The 22,758-nt window shown below is 41.6% G+C and overlaps 2 protein-coding genes across 2 annotated transcripts in view; both read right to left on the reverse strand.

Moving 5' to 3' along the window:
• Positions 1-8,627, reverse strand: part of LOC103373045 (RNA-binding protein 38-like) — a 27,083-nt gene extending 18,456 nt beyond the window's left edge. Inside the window, exons 1-3 of the mRNA XM_008302843.1 lie at positions 8,123-8,627; positions 6,554-6,677; positions 1,261-1,315 (exon numbers count right to left, since the gene is read on the reverse strand). Coding sequence (XP_008301065.1) covers positions 1,261-1,315; positions 6,554-6,677; positions 8,123-8,344 — 401 coding nt within the window. The 5' untranslated portion in view covers positions 8,345-8,627. The remainder of the gene's footprint in view (positions 1-1,260; positions 1,316-6,553; positions 6,678-8,122) is intronic.
• A 2,293-nt stretch (positions 8,628-10,920) lies between these two features.
• Positions 10,921-22,758, reverse strand: part of LOC103373047 (nuclear receptor coactivator 3-like) — a 31,359-nt gene continuing 19,521 nt past the window's right edge. The window contains 11 exon segments of the mRNA XM_008302844.1: positions 10,921-13,734; positions 14,820-15,027; positions 15,130-15,307; positions 15,593-15,845; positions 18,130-18,228; positions 18,694-19,020; positions 19,350-19,521; positions 19,632-19,737; positions 21,120-21,350; positions 21,625-21,783; positions 22,562-22,694. Coding sequence (XP_008301066.1) covers positions 13,723-13,734; positions 14,820-15,027; positions 15,130-15,307; positions 15,593-15,845; positions 18,130-18,228; positions 18,694-19,020; positions 19,350-19,521; positions 19,632-19,737; positions 21,120-21,350; positions 21,625-21,783; positions 22,562-22,694 — 1,878 coding nt within the window. The 3' untranslated portion in view covers positions 10,921-13,722.

A 22,758-nucleotide genomic window follows, 5' to 3' on the forward strand; every position in this document is an offset into this window, starting at 1 on the left:
TTGACAATTATCGGCTAGAATGCCGTAAAATGTGGAAAAAAACATTCACGCTCCCCCCTAAGATGGACCAGTGATGAAAATGTACACGTCTTCCTGCAGAACTACTGACATCTGATTAGTCCCAGCCTCATGTGTACTTTGTGTTTTAAACATACTAACAAATGTTAGCATACTTAAACACTATGCTAAAAATGATTTGATGATAAACTGTTATGTCAACATGATGCGCTTGACCCGCTGCAGTCTTCTTCTGATCAAATCGTGTCACCACAGAAAAAATACAAGTTAATGTAGGGGTCATAGTCCTGGGCAATAAAGCAATAGTCTATCATATGGGTGATATGGATAAAAAATATCCATTTTATTGATGACATTAAACATTTTATCGTGATAGACTTCACCTATATCATCCAGCCCTAGCAGAAACATCTCATCTTTCCCAAATCGCACAACCATCTCCACGAGTTTTGTGCCATCTAACAATCCTGGTGCAGTTAAATAAACTGTGAGGTGTGCAACCAGCCAAATGACACCAAATTGCACCAGCAGTGACGACGCCACATTTAAAAGTGCCAATGAGGGCAAGCTTCAACTCCAGTTGATACTTAGCAAGGTCAAGATCGTAGCATTGTCAACGAAAGTATGTCAGCGTTGGTATACGCTCTTGTTTTTCAGGAACCATCTTGTGACCTCTTGAAACCACTGTGCTAATTCACCCAGAGACATTAAAGGGTTAGCTATCATCGTATTAACAGCATCTCTTCACATTACACAACTCTATGTTGAATCATAGGAGGCATGATGTTGATGCAACAATCTCTGTGTGCACAAATGCGTGTGCGTGATGGGAAAAAAGAGACGGGATGGAGGGAAGTTTGCCTAATTGGCTTATTGCCTCAGTGAAGCCCAACTCATGCGTGAGTGAAATTCAGAATTGAGCTTCTCATGTGTTTAATGGACCAGAGACAGAGTAGACAACAGAAGATGCATCGGAATACAGTGTTCTGATACAGATACAGACGCAGGGCTGAAGACATACTTGAGATGTTTAAACAAGCATCATTCGTGCTGCGATGGACTTTTCTTTCTTTAACGTTGGCAGAGTGGCAGTAACTACCACGGCCCGAGTGCAGAACAGGAGCAAGTGCTCACAAATGTCAAGGACGGAGGAGTGAAATGTATTGTGTTGAGGAGGAGGAGGCAGGTGAGAGACAGAGGGAGAGAGGTGGAAACAGTGGTATTGATTCTTCTTTGTCTTACCCATATTGCCTCTGAGCCCACGTAGGATGGACTTGCTGAACTCCAACAGAAAGACCTGTAAGCAAAGACAAAGAGGGAGAGAGAGGCAGCAGTAAGGAGGGATATTTTAGCTATCGGCAGTGCACACAACAGGAGAGACGTTCAGACAAGGACAGAGCCGATTCTCTCCTTCTCTGTCTCCGTTTGTTTCGCTCAGATGTTAGCATGGATACGAGAGTACCACAGACTGACTGTTATTCCCTGAGCGCACACTCACACAAATAATGATGCACTCTTCGCTCACAAGCATCTGTGACCTCGCTGCCTCCAGATTTCACCAGGAATCAGCTGAGGCTGAGTAAGAAAGGAGAAACTTATCCTCCTGCTCTCTGCCCCTCCTCTGACTTCACATCCACATTCCTCCAGCTATTCATTCCCTTCTTATTCCTCTTTTCACATTGCACTGCCATGACATCATTATTCCTCTTTTGTTCAAACCAATATCTAAATACATTTTCTTTCTTCACCGGGACAAAGGGGAGACAGACTCGCTGTTATTTCTTACTCTTAACAGTCCCATCCCCACTTGCTCTTCGTATTCTCTCCCTCTCCTATTCTCTCGCTGCTCTCACGAACAATAACAAAATACCAAGCGCTGCCATCTCCCATCAGCTGCATGCTCGGGGAGTTGCGTCGCAGCGCTGGCCCAGGAATAAGGACACACAGTCAGTTGTTGTTGGCACCACTGTTTGTCAATCACACCTACACTCCACTGTATTCCAGCCAGCGAGCTTTAAATGAACCAGCGAGGGAGAGCTGCTGTCAAGGTCTGGTGTGCACCCAGACGTCGGAGGGGAAGCATGAAGCATGTGCGGTGGTGGTTAACTCTGAAAAAGCCTGGCGGCAGGAAAGCTGTGCATAAATGCAAGCAAACAAAGAATGAATGTATGGTGGGAATGAGCAGAGACAGCCGGCTGGGTGACGAGCATACCAGTGGTTTTCCGTGATTTATCCAACTCACCACAAATTTGTACATACATTTATTGGCTTTGAGATTGATTTCCTATCATCCAGACAGCCAGTTTCAGTGAAACATAAAAACAAACATGCAGAGACTTGAAACCTGCTTGAGATCCATTAACTACGACCATTTAGCCGCTTTTATTCTTTCATCACAGTGAGATCGCTCTCAGTAAGGTAATGAGTACATTCGGTCTTACCCTGGTTTTGATCACAGCCAGGATGTGGTGTTTACACGGTGCATGATTATTTATATCTCTGTATGCATGGTCATAACAACATCCAGATTTTCGAATGCCTACCTGCAGGTTTTTTACATTTCAGCCATTTAACCCACTGCTGCATTCAGCTTCACTAGTATAGGAACATAAGCATGGCACAGGAGAGAAAGGGGTGAAACCTACATAAGGTGTTTCCATGCTGCAGTATCAACATCTACCAGCACATAACTGGGACACTTGATCATAACCAGGACACTCAAAATGTAAACACATTCAGTGTTGTTGCAAGCAGGGAATATTTCTGGCTGCTTCTTTCTGTGCTTTTAAGATTCTGTGATATTTAATATGAACCTTTGTGATGCAAAAATCTGCCGTACCAATTACACACCATCCTAAGATGCGTTGGTTGCTATGATACAGAATATCTGTGGCAGTAATGTGTTGCCGGTATCAGCTGGCTGACTCAGCTGACTATCTGGTAGACCCACAGTGAACGAAATGTTCCTCCGAGCATTTATTTTTCACATTGTGGTAGTCCAGAGACGTCACCTGGACACTTGAGACCAGCACTGGTAACGTCTCCCTCGTTGTTGTTTAGCCTTTGTTCAGCGCTTGTACAAGTAAAATGTGATGGTTGGACAGTGTAGTATTCATACTGCCCCTCCTCCACTGTGATTGGATGACCGGATGAAGAGGGACAGTATTGACTGCAGTGTGCAGCCAAAGTTGAACATTTTTCAACTCTCAGCAAACAGTGCAAAATAGACGCTCAACGCCTTGTTGCGTCGCTGCATTTTTAACAAACAATTTGCAGACAATTGAAGAAACACGCAGGCCACAGGAAAAAATGTTAAAATCTTTAAGCACACCCCCTAAATCCTCTGCTAAACCCATAAACTGGAATCAGCTGCCCAACCCTCCATTAGCTGCAACCAAAGATGCAATTTTCTCCATCTAAATTCTCATCAAACAGAAATTCTATGAATTGGACCTGACAAGCGCCACTACAGCTGATAAGTTTATTGGTCCAGTTCACTCAAATATCAAACATCAACAACAACTATCTTTACATCATCATTGATTATCATATCTCTTTTGACAATAGTGTAAATCTTAAGTGTTTCAGCAGAAAGCAACAACACTTCTCCTTTTGGTTCCTGAAGACGGTTCAGCTCTCGTCCAAGAAGCTTCTTTAGTTTTAACCGACTGGTTGTGAGTCCAGATATATAAATTGATTGTAAATTCATATTGTCACCCTTAAATCATATGGCTAATGGCTTCTCAATGACCGCATCGGGGTGTGAATGGTTGAGCAACTGCCAAGTCAGGGATGACTCAATGGAGGCAGCATTTTCAGGGGAGGGATCTCAGGACTGCACTGTAGGTACCTGATAAGTGGTGTAGCTGCCTCCTCCTCTGTTTAAACATGGCTGTTCCAGTTAAACATAGATGGCTTCCTCCACTCGTGTCTTAAGCTATCTATCTTCTCTGTCCAGAATGTGAACATTGCTGTCCTAAAAGGTGCTTTATCCTTTACATGTAGGTGAACTGCTAAGTCTTGTCCTGTTGTCCTTGTTTTTGCCACTAAAATCAGATGTAGCTACTCTTCTATGGACATCAGACTATTGATTTTTTTTTCTATCTTGATTAAAGTAATTCACTCTACACTATATATTCTAAAATCTACTATAAATATTATGCAGCTGCCAGGCTGCTAACTAACCATCAGCCCCACATACTTCCTGTTCTTGCTTCCCTCAGTCGGCTTTAGCAAAATTTTTGAATAATGAATACACATAAGACACTGCATGGCCTTGCCTCCAGTTATTTGTCTGATCTTCTCGTTGCTGACTTTACTTGTCGACCACTACAATTCTTATATCTCAGCCTTTTATCCATCTCTCGATCCATCTGCAGAACGAAGGGCGCTTGCGTCATTGCTGTTTTCAAATCAAATCAAGTTTATTGTCATTTTGCTGTACATACACAGTTGTACAGGAAGGATGAAAGAGCACTTCTTCAGGATCCAATAACTTAAAGCAATTTAAATAAAGAAGTGTTTGCATGTCTTAGATCAGCAGTTCTGCATTCTGACAGCTCATGGCATGAAGCTGTTGATCATTCAGGAGGTTCTTCCTTTAATGCTCCGGAAACGTTTGCCTGATGGTAGCAGTTCAAACAGTTGATGGAGAGGGTGTGAGGAGTCCCTGACAATGTTCAGTGCCCTGCTCCTGCAGTGGCTCTAAAAAAGTTTTTTAACTGGAACCATCCCATCTTCTGAATCTTTGGGCTGTTTTTAAAACCCACTTTTACAGTACAACTTTTTTTTCATTTAAAAAAAAAAAAAAAAAAAAGATGTCCATCCCTGTCATATGTTTTGGTTCCTCTGTCTGTCACCATTTCATTTTATAGTTTATTTTTGTGTGAAGCACTTTGAAGAACTTGTGACTGTGTGATTTCAAAAGTGCTACATGAATAAAGCTTTACTTCCTAAAATATTTGCTGTGGTATGTTAGACTTCTTAACAAGTCTTTGCAAGCCACCGGCGACAAGGAAGCAAAGACATCAACTTAATTTATTTTTTTGGGATAAGCCAAGTGGTACTTTGTGTTATTACATTTATTAATACCCCCCTTGAAAATCCCAAAACCAATAATAAACTGATCCTACTGACAAGTTTTAACAACCAAGGCCTCATATAGCTTCTTCCACTGCAGTAGATGTCCACTGTTGTCCAAAAAGTCATTAAGATCACATCAGTGGGCCACACTGTTGCACTGGGTGACACATTCCTTCATTATAATAAAAATGGGCTCCACACTTTATTTCCAAACAACCCTCGTTTACCATGTCCACAGTTTGCTGCTCAAAACATTTTCTCAAGCATCAAATCTCACTTAGTCTATACTCATCTTTTAAAAACTCCCTTGAATGTTTAGTTTAACCGTCCAAACCCCAGAATCTTTATTTGTATTTGGAATTGCAATGGTCTTTGAAGTACTCATCAGTTCTAAGGGAAAATGTAAACAAATCTAAATATAAAAATGTGATATTTCATCAAAATCCCCCTTTTTCTAATGGCCAAAAATAACTTCTTCACTCTAACCAGATTCTGTAAAAAAATAAAATTTTGTTTCTCCTTTGCGCAACCATGAAGCCGTTAGTGTTTGAGCTGCAACCAACAGTTGGTGGTAAATATTCATGGACTTTTCAGCTGAACTGCAGGCTGTGTTCACACAGAGCAAAAAAGAAGCATTTATAGAAACAGACTAAAAATGTAAATGGTAAAAAAACCAAACAACTAAAGTATGTAGAGTCACCACTTTTCCAGTATTGGTACCACGTGTGGGGAAAATGCTGATGCATCAATTCCAGGTTTTTTCCATTTTTGTAAAATGAATTGCATTTTTGTCTTTTCTTTTCTTTTACTTTTTGATTTATGACAGTTGAACTCACTGTCTCATTCTGCACAGATGACATTTCTGAGTTCTCTCTACTTCTAGCCATTTTCATGCTGTTTCCATCAGAGTGCAGGACTTCATATTGCAGTGAAACATTGGTCCATAGTGAATAAAAATGTGCCAGGAGCAAAAAAAACAAACAAAAAAACCCCAGAAACACTGCTGCTGGTTCAGAGGATTAATACACTTTGCTTTCCTGTGCTGTCATTGCATTTCTGAGTATTTTGACAAAATGTCCTTTAATTACAACTCACCTATATTTGTATTATCTACAACCAGTAAATTTACAGTTTACTCGTGATTTAGTGACATTTGCTGAAAGCATTGGGGTCCAGCAGGGAATCGTTCAGCTTTGTTTGAAAAGTAAAAACTTTCCATTTGTGACCCATTTTTTAAAGTTTTACGCCTCCAGCAGGAACCAGTGGGCACGATGGGACTGAGTGCTGCAAACAGGCAGGGGAAGTTGTAAAGTACTGGCAGGTGGGCTAATGCATTTCTGAATTTTTCATGGGATTTGTTGACAGTCAAATAAATATAGAATAATGCCAGAACTTCTATGATTTGTAAGCTGGGTATTCGGTTAAACCATGTGCATCCTGTACAGGTACTAACTTGTCTGTGAGCTGCGAGGCTTCGCTCCCAGGTACGCCAGGTTCACGTTGGCCTTCCTGCCGTCGATGATGGGGTTTGCGTCTTTGCACGCCCGCTCTGCTGCCCCTCTATCCACCATGGTCACCTGTTGACAGCATGACAGCATTACTGATTAATATCACTGGTAATAAAAAACCCTTTAGGCTACAATCCTGCATCACATGAAAGCTTCTCTCTCTGCAGTTCGGACGCCAACATAAGATGAAGCAACATACACAGAGAGGGGTGACCCCGAGGGAGCCGCTGTCCACGAATGATTCAATCTTTTTTTTTTTGCTAAAATGCAAGAGAGGACACTGACTCCACTACATGAAAGGAGCATTCTGTGTGTTTTAAAGCTGCCAGTGGAGCTTGAGCTGTGTGTTGGGTCTGGTGTGGGCTGATATGTGGGAGGCAGATCTGTTTGGTTCACACTGGGCTGCCAAGGATGAAAAACTGGAATCTACCTTGAGGGAGCGAGTTGAAGAGTGGGCAGATAGAAACTGGAAGAGGTGATGAAGGTGAAGACACACACATAGTGCAGCTACAATTAATATACAAGGTAAAGCACAGCTGCAGACATCTCCACCACACACACACACACACACAAAAGTGGGACAGTGAAAGTGAAAAAAAAAACAAAACAGCCTCGCTTGCTTTCGTTTCACAGCATCAGACTCTGGACTCTTATGCAAACAGAGGTTGTGCAGAGTATTAAGTCTGCGAAGGGAAGTCAGGGATGAAATGAGCACACTGTCCCAAAGAGGAGCAACACACACGCTGCTCCTCGCCTCAGCTGATCGGACATGCAGCAGATAACTTAAAAGTCCAATACACATTAATCGCTCTCTCCTTATCTCACACAAACTCACAGTCTCTCAAACTAAACAAGCTCTCCTGGCAGAGGAAGGGGGAAGGGCTGCGAGGGAGGAAGTCAGAGAGAAACTGCAGCCTTATCTCACCCAACCAACTGACATGTCACACCTCAGAGACCAAGGACCCCCTCCCCCCTCTCCTCCTCCTCCTCCTCTCTCCTTTCTCTGTTTTTGCAGAAACACAGCAGATAGAAACATCTGTCCACAGCTGCAGCAGCTTAAGTCAAGTGTATCTGTGGGTGTGTGTGTGTGTGTGTGTGTGTGCTTGTTGCTGCACACAGCAGCACAGTGTGTCCCTCATCTGGTGTGTCTGTTTCCATCAGTATTTTGGGAGTGCAGAGATAATTGATGACACACTTATAAGAAATAACCTGCTACTCATGCTTCAAGCATGTGACTGCCACCACCAGACACCCTGCGCATGGCTGCTGCTGCTGCCTGAACAAAGTGGCAGTGTGTGTGTGTGTGTGCAGCCTCCAAGGCCAGCAAGAGAAAATAAAAGGAGGAGATTACAAAAAAAAGACAATTAACCATATAGATTAAGTCTCTTAAAATCAATACTGGCTGCAACAGTGTTTTTATCTCCCAATTAAAGCGATAAAACCGTAATTAAACACCAGCTCTACATGTGTTCGGAGTCTCGTTTATCCTACAGATGAACTTAAGATTAACTCACAAAGCCGTATCCTCGGGATTTTCCGGTCTGTTTGTCCGTGATCACCACAGCCTCGTCGATGTCCCCGAAAGTCTCGAAATATTTCCGAAGTGAAGCGTCGTTGGTGTGATAAGGCAAGCCGCCGACAAAGATCTTGGTGTAAGTTGTGTCTTTCTCCATGGTGGGGTGCATGATTTCTAACGGAACCCCGACCAGCTGACCTAAAAACAGCGGCGAACTCATGCGGCTTGGGTGGAAATAAATAAAAAAATATACAAAAAAAAGAAAAAAAAAGAAGAGAGACTGTAACACAAAGGAAGAAGGGGAAGACAGCGGCGGTTTAACTTTACGCTCCGTGGACAGCTTATAATAACGATAAGAGCGCGTCCATGGCCAAACACGCAGCCTCCGGTTGCCTCACATGCAGCTCTTGGATGTGTAGTCCTCCTGACAGGTGTCTCGGACCCTCTTGTCTCCTGTCCCGGAGAAGAAGAAGAAGAAGAAGAAGAAGAAAAAAAACAACACAAAGTCTTCTAGCTTCGGTAGGCGCTAACGTGCGCCCACTCTGCGTCTGGTCCAATAGACGAGCGGTGCGTCTTTTCCCATCGGCGCATCCCGCCTCCTGCTCCACCCCGAAGCCTGCTGCACGCACACGCAGGAAACCCCCACATGGCCGTTGACATAATGAAACGGAACAGTTGAATAATTTGATATCTTGTGTAGTGGAGAGCAGGGAAGACCAAATGTCTCTGCGAAGGATGGCAGGCCATGTGATCCAACCAGGATGTGTATGGACCATCTAGCCAATAAAATAAATAAATAAATAGAATAGACGAGGCATTTTGAAAAAGAAAATTACACAACTCAAGCACCAGATGCCTCATTTTTAATTCATGGTTTTATGAAAGCATCACTTTTACTTGTGTTTTAAGGAGCAGTGGAGCCACAGAGGAACTGCTGGATGCTGTAGCATAAAACTAAACAATCTGAAGGACGTTTAAGAAAAGAAAATAAAGGAAAGAAAAAAGCCTTTGCTTGATTGAGACTACACAGGCAGTTTGTGGAAACCTTGGAGCAGCACAGGGTCAACTCTAACTGCTTTAACTGATATTATTTAAACAAGAACAACAGTCTGCAGATATGCCTGCAGCTCTGAGAAACTTGTGTTTGAATAAAGTATTACATTTCATACTGAGGGCGGCCTGAATGTCGAAACTACAATTCTTGCCTACACTGTAAAATACAAACGTTTTGTTATTAAAAAAAAGTACATTTATTTTTAAACAATTTAATGCTATTCTTTAGATTTGCTTTGTTAAATCAGGTAACAAAATGACCAAAAAAATGTTAATTTATATGTTAGATCCCCTCCAAAACAGGCCAAACCTGTAAGCAATGTTCATATTTAAAAAAAAATCTGCATTCTTTTACAGTGTTTGTCTATAAAGTTACCCTTTTTTTTAAAAGTGCATTTAAATCAGCACAAAATATAGTTATTTTACAGTAATAAGAAATATTTTGCGTATTAAGGATGGAAAATAGCAACATATTTAAAATGCCATTTAAGATTTTATCTTATTAGTTAAATTAAAGGAAAATATTAATTTAGATGTTGACTGTAAACAAACAAACAAACAAACAAAAACAGGGACAAAACTGTGCATATTGTCCACATTGGAAATCTGTACAACTAATGACAATATGAGACTATAAAACTACACTGATGTACTGCATTTAAATCTGCTAAAAACTGAATTATTTTACTAATATTTGCAGCTACTTTTACCATATTTTAATGTTACAGTATTCCACCATTTATTTATCTATTTATTTTTCTGGCACCCTTGCAGATATTTAGTTTTTTATGCTTTAAAATGTTTATTATTTAAAACTAAATTAATAAAACAGTGTATCCATCTAGTACGTGTTCTGAGTCAAACATTTAACCTTAAAACAAAACGTCTACTTGGTTGTGCTAAAAGAAAAGTTAAGGGATCATCGGTTTTAGAGACACAACTTAATAGAAATTAAACACAGCGGTAGTTTTTGACATAAGGTTGAATGAGTCAGTGCACACCAACCTGGAGTCCTTACTTTCACACTCTAACTGTAATTTGTCTTTATAGATTCCCAGTCATCCAGGTAATGCTAATCCAGGGAGTTTCAGTAGAAAACAACTGAGACGTTCGACCTCTCATCTATAAGGTCTTCAAGAACCTAAAAGAAAAGCCATTTTTTACTGAAGCTCTTAGGATGCGACTGTAATTCCAACAGGACACTCAAGTCTGAAAAGTAGAAGTTATTTAAAGCTTTGAACAGGCTGACAGGAGGCTGCAGGTTTGGGCACAGTAACAGCAGCAGCAGCAGGGCTGGGAGGATGGGACAGCCCGAGGGGGGTGTGTGAGATCTTTTCACAGGAGGGCAAAATCATTAAGAGGAGGGAAGAAAGTGGGATGATTAATGACAAAAGCTCACTGAGGGGGAGGTGACCAGTTGCAGGAAACAAACAGCAGATGAAAGCGAGGCTGCAGACGGCAGCGTGGACGTGAATGTCACTGACAACAGCCAGCCTGAGAGGAAGCCGAGGACTTGAAACACAGACGTCCTTCACACTCTGAATTCCCTCCACATGCCGATCGCTCCAATCCACACAAAAATCACAGCCGTCCAGAACACCCTCTGCTCCTGAAAAGGCCCCGATTACTGCAGCGAAACGGCGTTTAAAGCGTGAGATGGCTCCTGGACTGTTGCTGCAGCATCAAAAATTGATGAGTCACTTCAAATCAAACTTGCAAAAAAAACCCACAACACAGACATTGTAATGTTTAAATATAAATTTGTATTTACATCAATATTAACATCAAGAAACAAGGTAAGAAAAAAATGCAACAGTATTATACATCCTGTAACAATGACTGTATGTTTCCCAGATGTGTTTTTCTCTTTTCTTTAGCTCCAGCGATGCACTGAGATGAGTTTCTTTCCTTTAAAGCAAAACAGACTGTTTTTTTTCTTTTTTGAACATTTGCAGATTAGTCTTTCGTATTCATCATTGAGACTGTAGTTTTTGAAAGAAAACAACTCCAGGCAATTATTTCTGAGACATAAATGACATCAATCATGAATGAAACCTCCCTTTCCAGCTTAAAATCATTCTCCTGTGAAATAAAGGTTTGCAGCACCACAATTCGACTGGCCATAAGGTCTACAGAAAGGAAGAAACAATCACAAACAAAAAACTCAAAGCACCTCAGCAGAACCAGACTCATCTCTACTCTATTTCATACGGATGGGGTATAATATATGCAATTAAACATACTTAGCTCGATGTATATTATAGGTTATGTGCAACAGTAAAAGCACACATGAGTACTTGCACGATCTACGTCAGGAACTGTTTCTACGCACTGCAGAATGACAAACAAAAATCTTTGGATTGAGCATGTGTTCAAAGGTAGAGTTCTTCACGAAAGTTTCACAGGAAATACAACAGAAACGAAGGAAAACTCTGGAAAAAAAAAAAACCCCAAAACAAAACACCACCTGTCAAGACTGACAGATAATTAGAGGATTTAAACTCCTTCTTGCGTTGCTTCCATCAGGATTAAACAATTGCTAACAAACCAAACATGGACAGTTACACAAAGGGACTGATTTCCGCAAGTCTCGCGTCTGAGGCTGAAACGACCAAATAAGCAAAACTCAAAGCACAGAAACCCTCAGGAGTGAGTCGTAAAATGGAAGCATGAGGCTCAGAAAATATCAACCCCACATACTGGTAAGACATCTGGGCCCTTAGAAGCCTAACACAATCATGTGTCAACTCTTTTTGTATAGGCATATTTTGTGTTTTTTTTTTGTTTTTTTTTTTAATTTTTGTCAAAAGAAAAATAATTTATTAAAAAAGAAAAAAAAAATTACCCACTAGCACCTCTGTAGCTAAGACTATGTCCTCGGGAAAAATAAAGAGAAGTTTATGATTTGAGGAGCACAAATTAAAAAAAAAAAAAAAAAGTGCTTTTTGAGATAAGGAAAAGTGGCAGTGTGAAGAAAATCTACATGTACTGCTTACAACAACGACAACAAAAAAAAAAAGAGGCCCTTCCTTTCCAATCAATGGTTAAAGTACTGAAAATAAAAGCTGACCTATGACGGAATAAGAAAATTACACTTTTAAATATCAAGCCTTACAATCTGTGCAAAAACAGTATGTGACCTAAAAAAGCATATATATATTTATATATAGTACATTTGAAGCGTATTTACAATTCATATTCACAGACAAAAAAGGGGGAGCTCAAAACAAGACATCATGTCTAATACTGCAGTACCGTCGCTTTAGGTAAACGATGCTTCAGCTTTGTCCTCAGAGGAAAACCAGGAGGAAGGATTATTGCTAAAGATCTGCATGTCGACACTGAAACGCTTTGCTCCTCCAGTGTGACCAAATCTGCATGTAATTTCATAAGTGGCAATCGATTTTAGTTCTGCACTCACACTGTAAACTGGTGCAAGGTAACCAAAATATCTGAGTTAAAAATTACCTCTTGAATGATTAAAATGACCACCTCACCAATCTGTAGAAATATAAGTGGAGTTTTGATCCTTATAGAATAGTGTTTGCTTCAAGAGTGATTTTAAAACGACTTAAAAATGTCTCCGGTTGTAATAAATCTGTCGATGAGAGCGTTGGATAAAATCTGTGCTTACTGCCTTTCTACTGGTTCCCGCTTCAGAGCAAAGATCATCAAGTTTACACATTTCCAATCAACAGCCCCCCCTCTTTTTTTTCTTTTTCTTCTTCAGAGAGGAAAAAAAATTTTGGAGAACACGCACACAAAAATAAACAGTAAAATGTCTGCTGCTATGCTTTGATTCTTGGGTAAAAAGGCCTCTATATTGCCACAATCCTTTTGATGTTGGCTTTTCCTTAAAGTGCAATCAGCCAACAAAGTAATTCAGTCGTACTTTAGCCCGGCGGCGCCCTGGAGGACGAAACAATGTGCTACTGCTTTAATGACATTCATGTGAGTGTCACAATCTGATGGCTCGTCATCGAGAACCGCGTTTACAGAGATCCTCCAGGAGCAGCGAAGAGACGGCGGAGGAAAAAAAAACCCACGGAGTTCCAGGAGCAAGAGAGGAATCCCGCGTTTAAAAAGTGTAATACAGCTTCATGGTACATTCGACAAAGGAGAGGATGTCTTAGCGACGTTTGTCCGAGTGTCTGTCCACCATCAGCGTTTGGTCCAGCAGAGCGGTGTGCACTTACTGAGGCACGCAACACCGCTCATAAAGAGAGGAATATCACACTACAGTCTATGAGAGGAATCACAGGGGTGCTGTCTGACCATCTTTATGTCTTTATGTGTGTAAAGAAGTCACAGTGTTGCTGAGTTTTTAGGAACGCTGTGTTTTCGTGTGACAGTCGGTCTTGTCTTTTTTTCCTCGGGATGCCAGACTGACATTACTGGCCGTGAGTCCAAAGGGAAGTTCGCTCCCCCGTCTGGTGGGAGTGCAGCACTACACGCCTCCTGCTCCACTCCACAAACCTCAGTGCTGCAGTCATCTACCATCTCTGAATGGAGATCACAGTGAGACAAACGCTTCGGTCCCGACCTTCAGCAGTATTTCTAGATCATTGGGAGGAAAAGAAAGAAAAAGAAAGTGAGCGAGTTCAGTGCACAGCAATAGCTTTCCTTGCAATAGCTACCAGAATCAGACAGGATAGGTGCACTTCTTCGTAAGTTTATCTATAAACAACGAGCTCATATTTAATATCTAAACAGTCAGTGGTTGCTGAAAGTATTCCTCCTGTTTATCATTTCAAATGAAACAAAGGTCAGCTCAAGTAAATATGAAACAAATGAAGTCGGTATCTTTCAAACTGGAAGACTTTTTAATACGAAATTCCCTCTTTGTGTCTCCACAGTGTTTCCTTACTGAGCTGCAGCAGACTGGATAGTAACACAAAGTAGGATCAACGACAAATGTATTATTTATTCAATATTGTATTTAAAGAGGTAATCAAACTGAGATAATGATCTCAGAAGAGACAGAGGGAGTTCATGCTGTTGCACTTATATTTACAGCAAGAATAGAAACTGCAATTGGATTTGTAAATTGTTTAATATATCATCCTAACATTTTCAAGTGAAATCAGAGATTTCATTTTTGAAGCTGTTTTTGCAGCTTATTCCATTCATTGTGTCTGAAAACATCCTGTGACTTGACTTTACAAGTACTGCTTTTACATGCAGAGAGCAATTGTAATGAAGCATTAATGAAAGGAGCTCCCAACTCTTCATAGAGTTCATAGAGACGATATAAAGTAGGGGGAGCGTCATACATGTGTATGTCGCACAACCAAAATACCATAGACTCTGATGCAACAAGAGTAAATTCAGGGAGCAGCTGTCCTAAAATGTCGTACACACACACACACACACACACACACACACACACACACAAAGAAGCATCAAAAACAGCTTCTTTTTTTTTTTCATCTTTTAACTTGAAAACAAAAAACAACCCCCCTCCCCAAACTTTGATATACAGGCCAGTTGACATTTATGAGCTCTCTCTACTTTTGGCCATGGCTGTGCTGTTTCCATAAAGGGACAGGACTCTTGCAGTAAAAAAAGTTGCCCACAGTGAGTAGAACATGATAGGTGTAAAAGCAGTTCAGTATTTAAACTCTCCCAAACTCTGCACTTACCTGATCAGGCCCCATAGGCATGCGTCCCATCACCATCGGGTTCATACCCATCTGCCCCCCCATCTGGCCCATGTGACCTCCTCCACCACTGCTCGGCATGCCCCCGTTCATCATCATGCCTCCGTACTGCCCTGGATTCCCCTGTTGCACAAACTGCTGCTGCCCTGGAGGTCCCTGCTGCCCAAACTGCTGCTGAGGGTATGAACTGCTGAAGAAGAGTGGCACAACGGAAGAAGGGTTAAACTGAAGCCATGTTTCACATCTCTCTCCTCCCCCAACAGCCAGGTGTAGGGTAGTAAATGTGTCCTACCTGTTGCGCCCCATCCCTCCCTGCGACCATCCTTTCATATCAGCGCCCTGGTACATGGGACCACCCTGCGGGTGCTGTTGCATCATGGGGTTTTGTGGCCCCAGGCGACCAGGCATCATGGCATTAGGAGGGCTGCCACCTGATGGGCCAAAAGAGGGTTCTCCCTGCTGGCCCATCCCTGTGGAAATTATTCATAAAGTTTAAATCACCTCTCTTTCCACAGACACAAAATAAAATATACCTAAAAATAAAAAAGATAATGTCCTGTAGCTTGGGAGTGTGTCACTTTACAATATTTGTTCTGGGGCAAGAGAGGTGCATGTAAACGGCCTTCTGACAATTTTTTTTTTTTTTTATATTAATCTTCAACTGTGACAACTGTGAAGCAAGAAGCCTGCAGTGCCTGGGCTCACCACCAGGGAGCAGCAGTATTCTGTTGGGGCACCTTGCTCAGAAAACTCACCATAGTTTCCTCCATAGCCAAACTGCTGGGGGCCTGGCTGGCCCATGTTTGGCCCTCCCATGGGGTTGTCCATGCCGCCAGGAGCAGTGACGTTTGGAGGTGGACTGAAGCCTCCTGCAGCTGCAGCAGCGGCTGCTGCCGCCTGCTGCTGCTGTTGCTGCTGCATCAGCATCATCATGCGCTGCCTCCTCATCTGCATGGTGACCATCTCCCTGCTGCGCTGAGCCATCATCTGAGCGTTTATGAAGCCCGGCTAGAAAAAACAAATACATAATCAAAGAGCTGGAGACAGGCTGTCGTTTTGGTATAACCATATTTAATACTTTTATAAAAATGTAAATGTTTTAAAACTGTGTTAGAAATGGGCAGATAAAGTGGATACAGTGCATTTTAAAATTCACTCAACAACAAGAGTTAAATACATTCATGAAGATTTAACTCTTGAAAAATGTAACAATACTTTAATGTAGCCTTTAAGATCAGAAAAAAGCTGCATCAAAAACACCAAAGATGATATATATTTGCACCAAGACTGTATGTATTTATGTATTTATAGGCTGTAATAAGCAGTGTACATGTGCCTTGATTATTTAAAAGTCAATAATAATGTGATCATTTCTATTAAGTAATACTACTATTGTTGCAATGGTAATCCATTAATAGCTTGCAAATATTACACATCCAAAGAAAAACACATGAAGTCTGCAGGTATATATGTTCACATGCATGAATTTGGGTTCGGTTTTATCTGTAAAGAGGGGGTTTCTGATAAATGAAAGTACTACAAAAAAAAAGTGTACTGCTGGAGGACAAACCACAATCATAATTGAAAAGTTATTCTGCTAATAGCATGGGATTATGAGTGCCATTAATAAAGGTGTTACTTAAGACTAAGAAACCTTACATAAAAAGGATGATTAATTATAAAGTTGTATCACTCTCAAGGGCTCGGGAAAGAGGCTGGCAGACCACTCGCACCAGATGCTACAGATCACTTATTCCCTTAAGTCATAACGATGATGAAAAGTTAGTTTACATGTGGAAGGACTGAGTGTATATACAGTAACTATAGTTTACAACATGAGTACACCCCTGTGGAATATCATGTAAATGTCACATGATTCAAAATTATACCACCTCTCAATAACTGCTTTACCTTTAGGTTGAACAGTAGGGTATTTGCTCTTAAGTCAAATTATGACACACTGTTCACGCTTGAGGTATTGTTTTAACAGAACTGTTCCAATGATTTAACTTACTCCACATTTTTTATATCTTAAGTGTAGTGATGGAGTTGCTCTACCCTTCTCTTTAAAATACCTCAAACTGCAAAAAGTTATAGTTTTGACATTTTTCTTCTTTAGAAACTCCTTGGTGATTTTGGCAGTGTGCTTTGGAACATTATCAGGCTGGAATATTCCTCTTCTGCCAAGTTTCTGCAGACCAGGAGTCATCTCATCAGCCAATATTTTTGCTATACGCACAGGCATTTATAAAGCACCCATGCAGCAATATCATCACACTCCAACCCCCATGCTTCACTGTCAGGACTGTGCATTCACTGTGGTAGTCCTGACTGGGTTCACACCAAACATGCTGGACCTCATCTGAGCCAAGCAAATTTATCTTGGTATCATCCGACCAAAGAATGTGTTCCCTGTATGCATCAGGCTTCTTTACATTTTTTCTTTAGCAATGTGTCATCTTGGAGTTCATTGGTGAAGAGCAAGATTTTTTCTTCTTGGATGCTGTCCATAGATACTGATGCTGTAAACTGTCTGAGCAGTCACAGAAACTTGAAATTACCAATCACTCTGCCAAGTCTGAAGCACTTCCCTGCCTGGTTTTCAGAGCTAGATTGTGCAAGCAACGTGTGGTGTGTAGTATACTATTTACATGTCCTGATTTTTGCTGGAACTGTGTTTTTACTGATTTTTCACAGACACTCCTGCAACCATTTCCATCATTGTAATGTCTCGTAGTCAGGTTTTTCATCATCTCTGACAATTCTTTTCCAGGTGGAGCCATGATGCAAACATGCGATTAGACACAGCAGATAGGTCCAAAACTGCAAACGTTCTGGACTCATTCTTTATAACAATGCTCATGCAGTTCAGCTGTTTAGAAATGACTGTCTACTCCATATACTGTGTACTCAGTTACATTTCAGTGATTACAGGTTTGCTCATTTTTGTTGCAATGGAGTTTCTCCTTTGGGGTCTGTATTTCTATTATCTTTTTAATGGCGATACTTTTTTTAACCATTTGACATTAAAGAGATTTTACACAAGGCTGTACACTTTTCCGTATAACACTGTATATCTGTTCACATTGTATATATCATCTGCATTTCTGTTTAACTTTTTGCATGTTAGTTCTAACGCGGCACTTAACTACAACCCATAGTCATGTTTTTTTGTACGTGTGAAGATAATTGGCAAACTTGTTACAACAAAACATGTGACATTTAGTCTCATTACAAGGACAGCATTACAATGATTACTGTTAGATAGAACTAAGGGGATTTTGTCATCTACCTGTCCTCCCATGCCGGGCTGCATGCCGGGCCTCATGCCAGGGTTGCCTCCCGGGTTCTCCATCTTCATGGCCATGCCTTGTCGCGTCTGATTCATAAACTTCAAGAAACAGATAACATAAGACGAAAAAGCAAATTTACTCACAGATAAATTATACACACTGTACAATAAACCATGCACGATTATGTTATCTAGAAAAAAAAAGAAACCTACTGAATGAACTGTAACATTTTTGTAATGACAAGAAAATTATGCATTAGAAATCACTTGAGTTGCAACTCTGGGATGCTACCAGCAATTTCAAAATGAAAAAGCCAACTTGTGTTTCCAAGGTTCAGTGTATTTATTTTCTAGCAATTGCAATATTGCACCTGACATTTCTTTGCTTTCTCTGAGATGTAAAACCACCGCTGATTTTATTCTGAATATTAGTACATGTGAATTTGTCTTCCTTTCACTGTGAACACACTACATGCACTGAGATGAGACTTAAAATACTGAAACAACTTGAGATAAGCTGATTTACATGTAAAGTAATACTCAGTGATCTGCCTGTGATCATACCTGTTGCCCCTGCAGCCTCTGTTGCAGCTGAAGTCTCATGGGCTTGTTGGCACTCATCATCCTGGGTCTCATCATGTTGGCACGAGGATGCCCCATGCCCCCCATTCCACCCATACCAGGGAAGCTGCCGCCTTGGCCCATTTGTGAGAGAATGGGCCCAAAGCCACCCTGCTGGGCCTGACCTTGCATGGGGTTCCCTCCATAGCCGGACTGCATAGGCATGGTGGGGGGTCCGGGATATCCCTGCCCATACAGCGGCTTCTGGTCCAGCACCATGGATGGATCCTGCCCAGGAAAAGGCTCCAGCTGCTGCTCTGCTCCCTGCGTCTGGAGAACACGGGACAAGAGGACAAAAAGTGAGGTTTGTCAAACTTCTTATGCTAATTGATTAATTTCCAACTGGCTGGCTCTGTAATTGTCTTTTTCTAGGCAGCACAGACAGATTCCTCTGGGCTCATCTATCTCTTTTCAGTGAGAGAACAGTCTGAACATGATGAGTCATGGCTGAAATATTGAATGCAAAGATGAACATAACGCTCACTTGTGAGTCATGATACGCAAACGGATCTTTTCTCCTTTTATATCACTTCAAAAGAGATCTAGAGGAGCACATAGATGACTACATTGTTTATGTATGATTTTTAATGTTTTGTTACCTGGCTGACGAGGTCTGGGATGCCCAGAGCTCGGTCAATCTCCTCCAAAGCGATGCCATCTGTATTATTCAGCAGAGAGTCCAACTGGTCTAATAGTGCCCGCTCATCGCTCTGACCCTCGCTGGTGGTGGGAGGAACTAGAAGATCATCCAAGGTGTTGCCAAACTGGCGTCTACAACACACAAGCACAGAAACTCACCACAAGGTTCAGGATAAATTGTCTTCTCATTCTATTTAAGCTGTTACGGACTAAATACAGACCGTAAAGGATGCTGCACTGACCTGTTGCCTTCCATGCCCATCATGGTGTCTGGCCAGGAAGGGGATTGGTTGGGTTGGCCCTGCTGGCCAAAGGGGCTCATGCCCATGCCCATGTCAGCCGAGCCTCCTAAACCAAAAAGACAACATAACTTATACTTGTACAGTCAGATGCTGCAGGTGATATAGCTAGGGTGTAATGGACAGGAACAATCTCTATGTCTTAGTTGATTCATGTCATGTCAGGTGGCTACAATTACAAAACTAGGTGCATTCCCTAAAGCAAAATAGGTCAGGTAGTATTCTCGGCACAATGTCAGACAGGATTCCAGTGGGTCTGCATCTTGTCTTCGATCATGTCTGTGACATTCATGGACAGGATCTAAAGGTGCCATCGGGGTGAGAAGGGTGTCTGATGTTTAAGTATCTCAGGATCTTGTTCACAAGTGACAGTGAAATGGAGCGTGAGGTGCACAGACGGATTGGTGCAGCATCAGCAGTAATGCAGCTGTTGTACCAGACCGCCATGGTGAGGAGGGAGTGGAGCTCGGAGGCAAAACTGTCAGTTTACGAGTCAATATATGTTCCAAACTTCACCCATGGTCATTACCTCTGGGGTAGTGACTGAAACAATGAGGTTGTGGATGCAAACGGTTGAAATAACTTTCCACTGTAGTGTGGCTGGGTCCAGAGACAGGGTAAAGAGCTTGGACATCTGAAGGGAGCTCTAAGGTGAATTGCTGCTCCTGCTGAAGTGGTTCAGGCATGTGATTAGGATGCCTCCTGGATGATTTCCTTAGGATGTTTGCCAGGCACGCCCAACTGAGAGGAGACCCCGAACTGGCTGGAGGAATTACTTATCTCATGTGGCCTAAGAAAACCAGGAGGAACTGGAAAACGTTGTTGGGCGAGCTACATCTGTAACAACCTGCTTAGCCTGTTGCCACTGACTTGACCCCAGGAACGGGGAAGAAAATAGATAGACAACTACCTTAACTTTATGGATGATAATCCATGGTCCATAGTCATTGAGCTGCTTTGCTTGTTTCAGGCAAAAATATGTCAACATCTTCTGGCTGAACTCTAATGAAACATTATATAAACATTCATGTCTACCCCAGAGTGAACTGTAATCCTGAAAAAAAAGTTTTTTCATTAATGCCATCATCAGATCAAAATTTCAATTTGTTCAATACTTTAAGAACTAAACTTCAAGAGCCAATGCAATCCCTGTCAGCCTCAGCTGCACGTGTTCACTTCTAACTTCCAAATGTTAGCATGCTAACAGGATTAAATTAAGATGGTGAATATGGAAATATGCTGATGTTTTCATCCAGCTTGAAGCATCGCTGTGCCTGAGTGCAGCCTCAAAGAGCTGCTAGCGTGACTGCAGACTTTTAAATTTGTTTTTCTATATTTTCATACTTCTCCCTGGTACATATCTTCACATGGCTGTGTTTGTGATCTTTCCTCAAACATCATCAACACCTGGCGACTGTATGACAGACATACCCATATCCATGAGCTGCTGCTGCAACATTGATCTGGTGCCTGGTACACTGTTGGAGCGGCTGACCATGGATCCTGACATCATGGCCTTGCCATTGTTGTACTCCATGCCTGAGCGCATCATGGATGGGTGTCCTGCTGAGCCCACAGGGCTGGCACTAGAGCGGGGCATTCCCCAGTCCCCTGAACCTCCCATGGGAGACCTCTGGGGAACCATGCCTCTATTCATTGGTCCTGGTAACAGATACAACACCAGATGTGCGTATGTCAGAATCAGCAAAGTGTTAAAGGAGAGCAGTGTGGCCCAGTCTTGGTCCTTAACATTTGGTTTTCTTAATCATGTCTTGAATTTTTTCATTTTGATATTTAAAATCAGCAGTCAAGACAAGAATTTGTAATATCATCAAGGACCTAAACTGGGGAACACATTCTCAAAAAAAGAAGGGAGGCAGAGGAACAGTTTGAGGAGTTGTGCTGAGAAAATAAATACTGCGTCACGTGAACACACCCATGTTTCCTGGGTAGCCATCTGGGCTGCCCATCATGTTCTCCTGCTTGATAAGCATGGGGCGTCTACCTGCTCCTCCAGGCCCACCAGGAGGCTTCCCATCCATAGACATGGCCCTCTGGAAAGGGCCTCGAGGTCCCGGACCCATTCCTGGACTCCCTGTACACAACAAGTATGAAAAGAAAGAGCTCTTCGTGATGTCTGTGTTAAATTAAGTTAATTAAAAAAAAAAAAAAACCCAGCAACAAAATAATATAGTTCAGATTAAAAGGGTAAAACAATTCATTAGAAAATACAAATTGCAAACCAAATCATTTAGAAAAACATCATTTTTGAAATGTAGCTCACAGACTTCCATTTTAACTCTGCGCTGCTAAACTCACTCACCTTTTCAGCCTCCCTGTGTATGTAACCTTATGAGTCATCACTTATTTAGAGAGAGAGGATATAAATGCATTTTTCATAGTATTCAATACAGCTATGATGCACTTTTAAACAGCTTTTATCATCAAGTGTTGCATCTCAATCCAAAGCTTTGAATCTTCTAAACATAATTAAATTCTAAGTGTTATTCCAGTGGGAGTGATTATAAGCCGGAGTGTAGCCTTTTTTTTTTTTTTTTTTAACGCTATGAAGCTAAAGCTGTACTTTTTGCCACCATTTCGTCAAAGGATCACTACAATATCTTGCAAGGAAGGAACAGACTTCATCACAGCTAAAAAAAACAAACAAACAAACAAAAAAAGACACGACACAGGAAAAATAGTGACATTTGTATTTGCTGTAGGAGTAACACAAAACTTGGAAAGACAGCATATGATGGTGCCAGACGCTGTTTCAGTGGCATTTTATATTGATATCATCGCATATGATGTTATAACACCCGCCCTCTGTGTAACTGTCACTTCTCATAGGCTTTGATCCTTGAACCACTTACCCTGCAGGCTGTCGTCAAGGCAACCCTGGGATTTGTTTCCTGTGTCATTGGCCCCTCCACCTCCAGCCTGATCTGGATAAAAGTCGGAGCTTGAACCTCTCAGATCTCCAAGGATGGACTCCAGGTTGTGCAACTAAACATTAAAATAACACAAATTAGTCACCATGTCTGTGAAGATTCATATTCATCCAGGTGGC

This window comes from Stegastes partitus, unplaced genomic scaffold, assembly GCF_000690725.1.
Source record: "Stegastes partitus isolate 25-593 unplaced genomic scaffold, Stegastes_partitus-1.0.2 Scaffold1893, whole genome shotgun sequence".
Taxonomy (NCBI): domain Eukaryota; kingdom Metazoa; phylum Chordata; class Actinopteri; family Pomacentridae; genus Stegastes; species Stegastes partitus.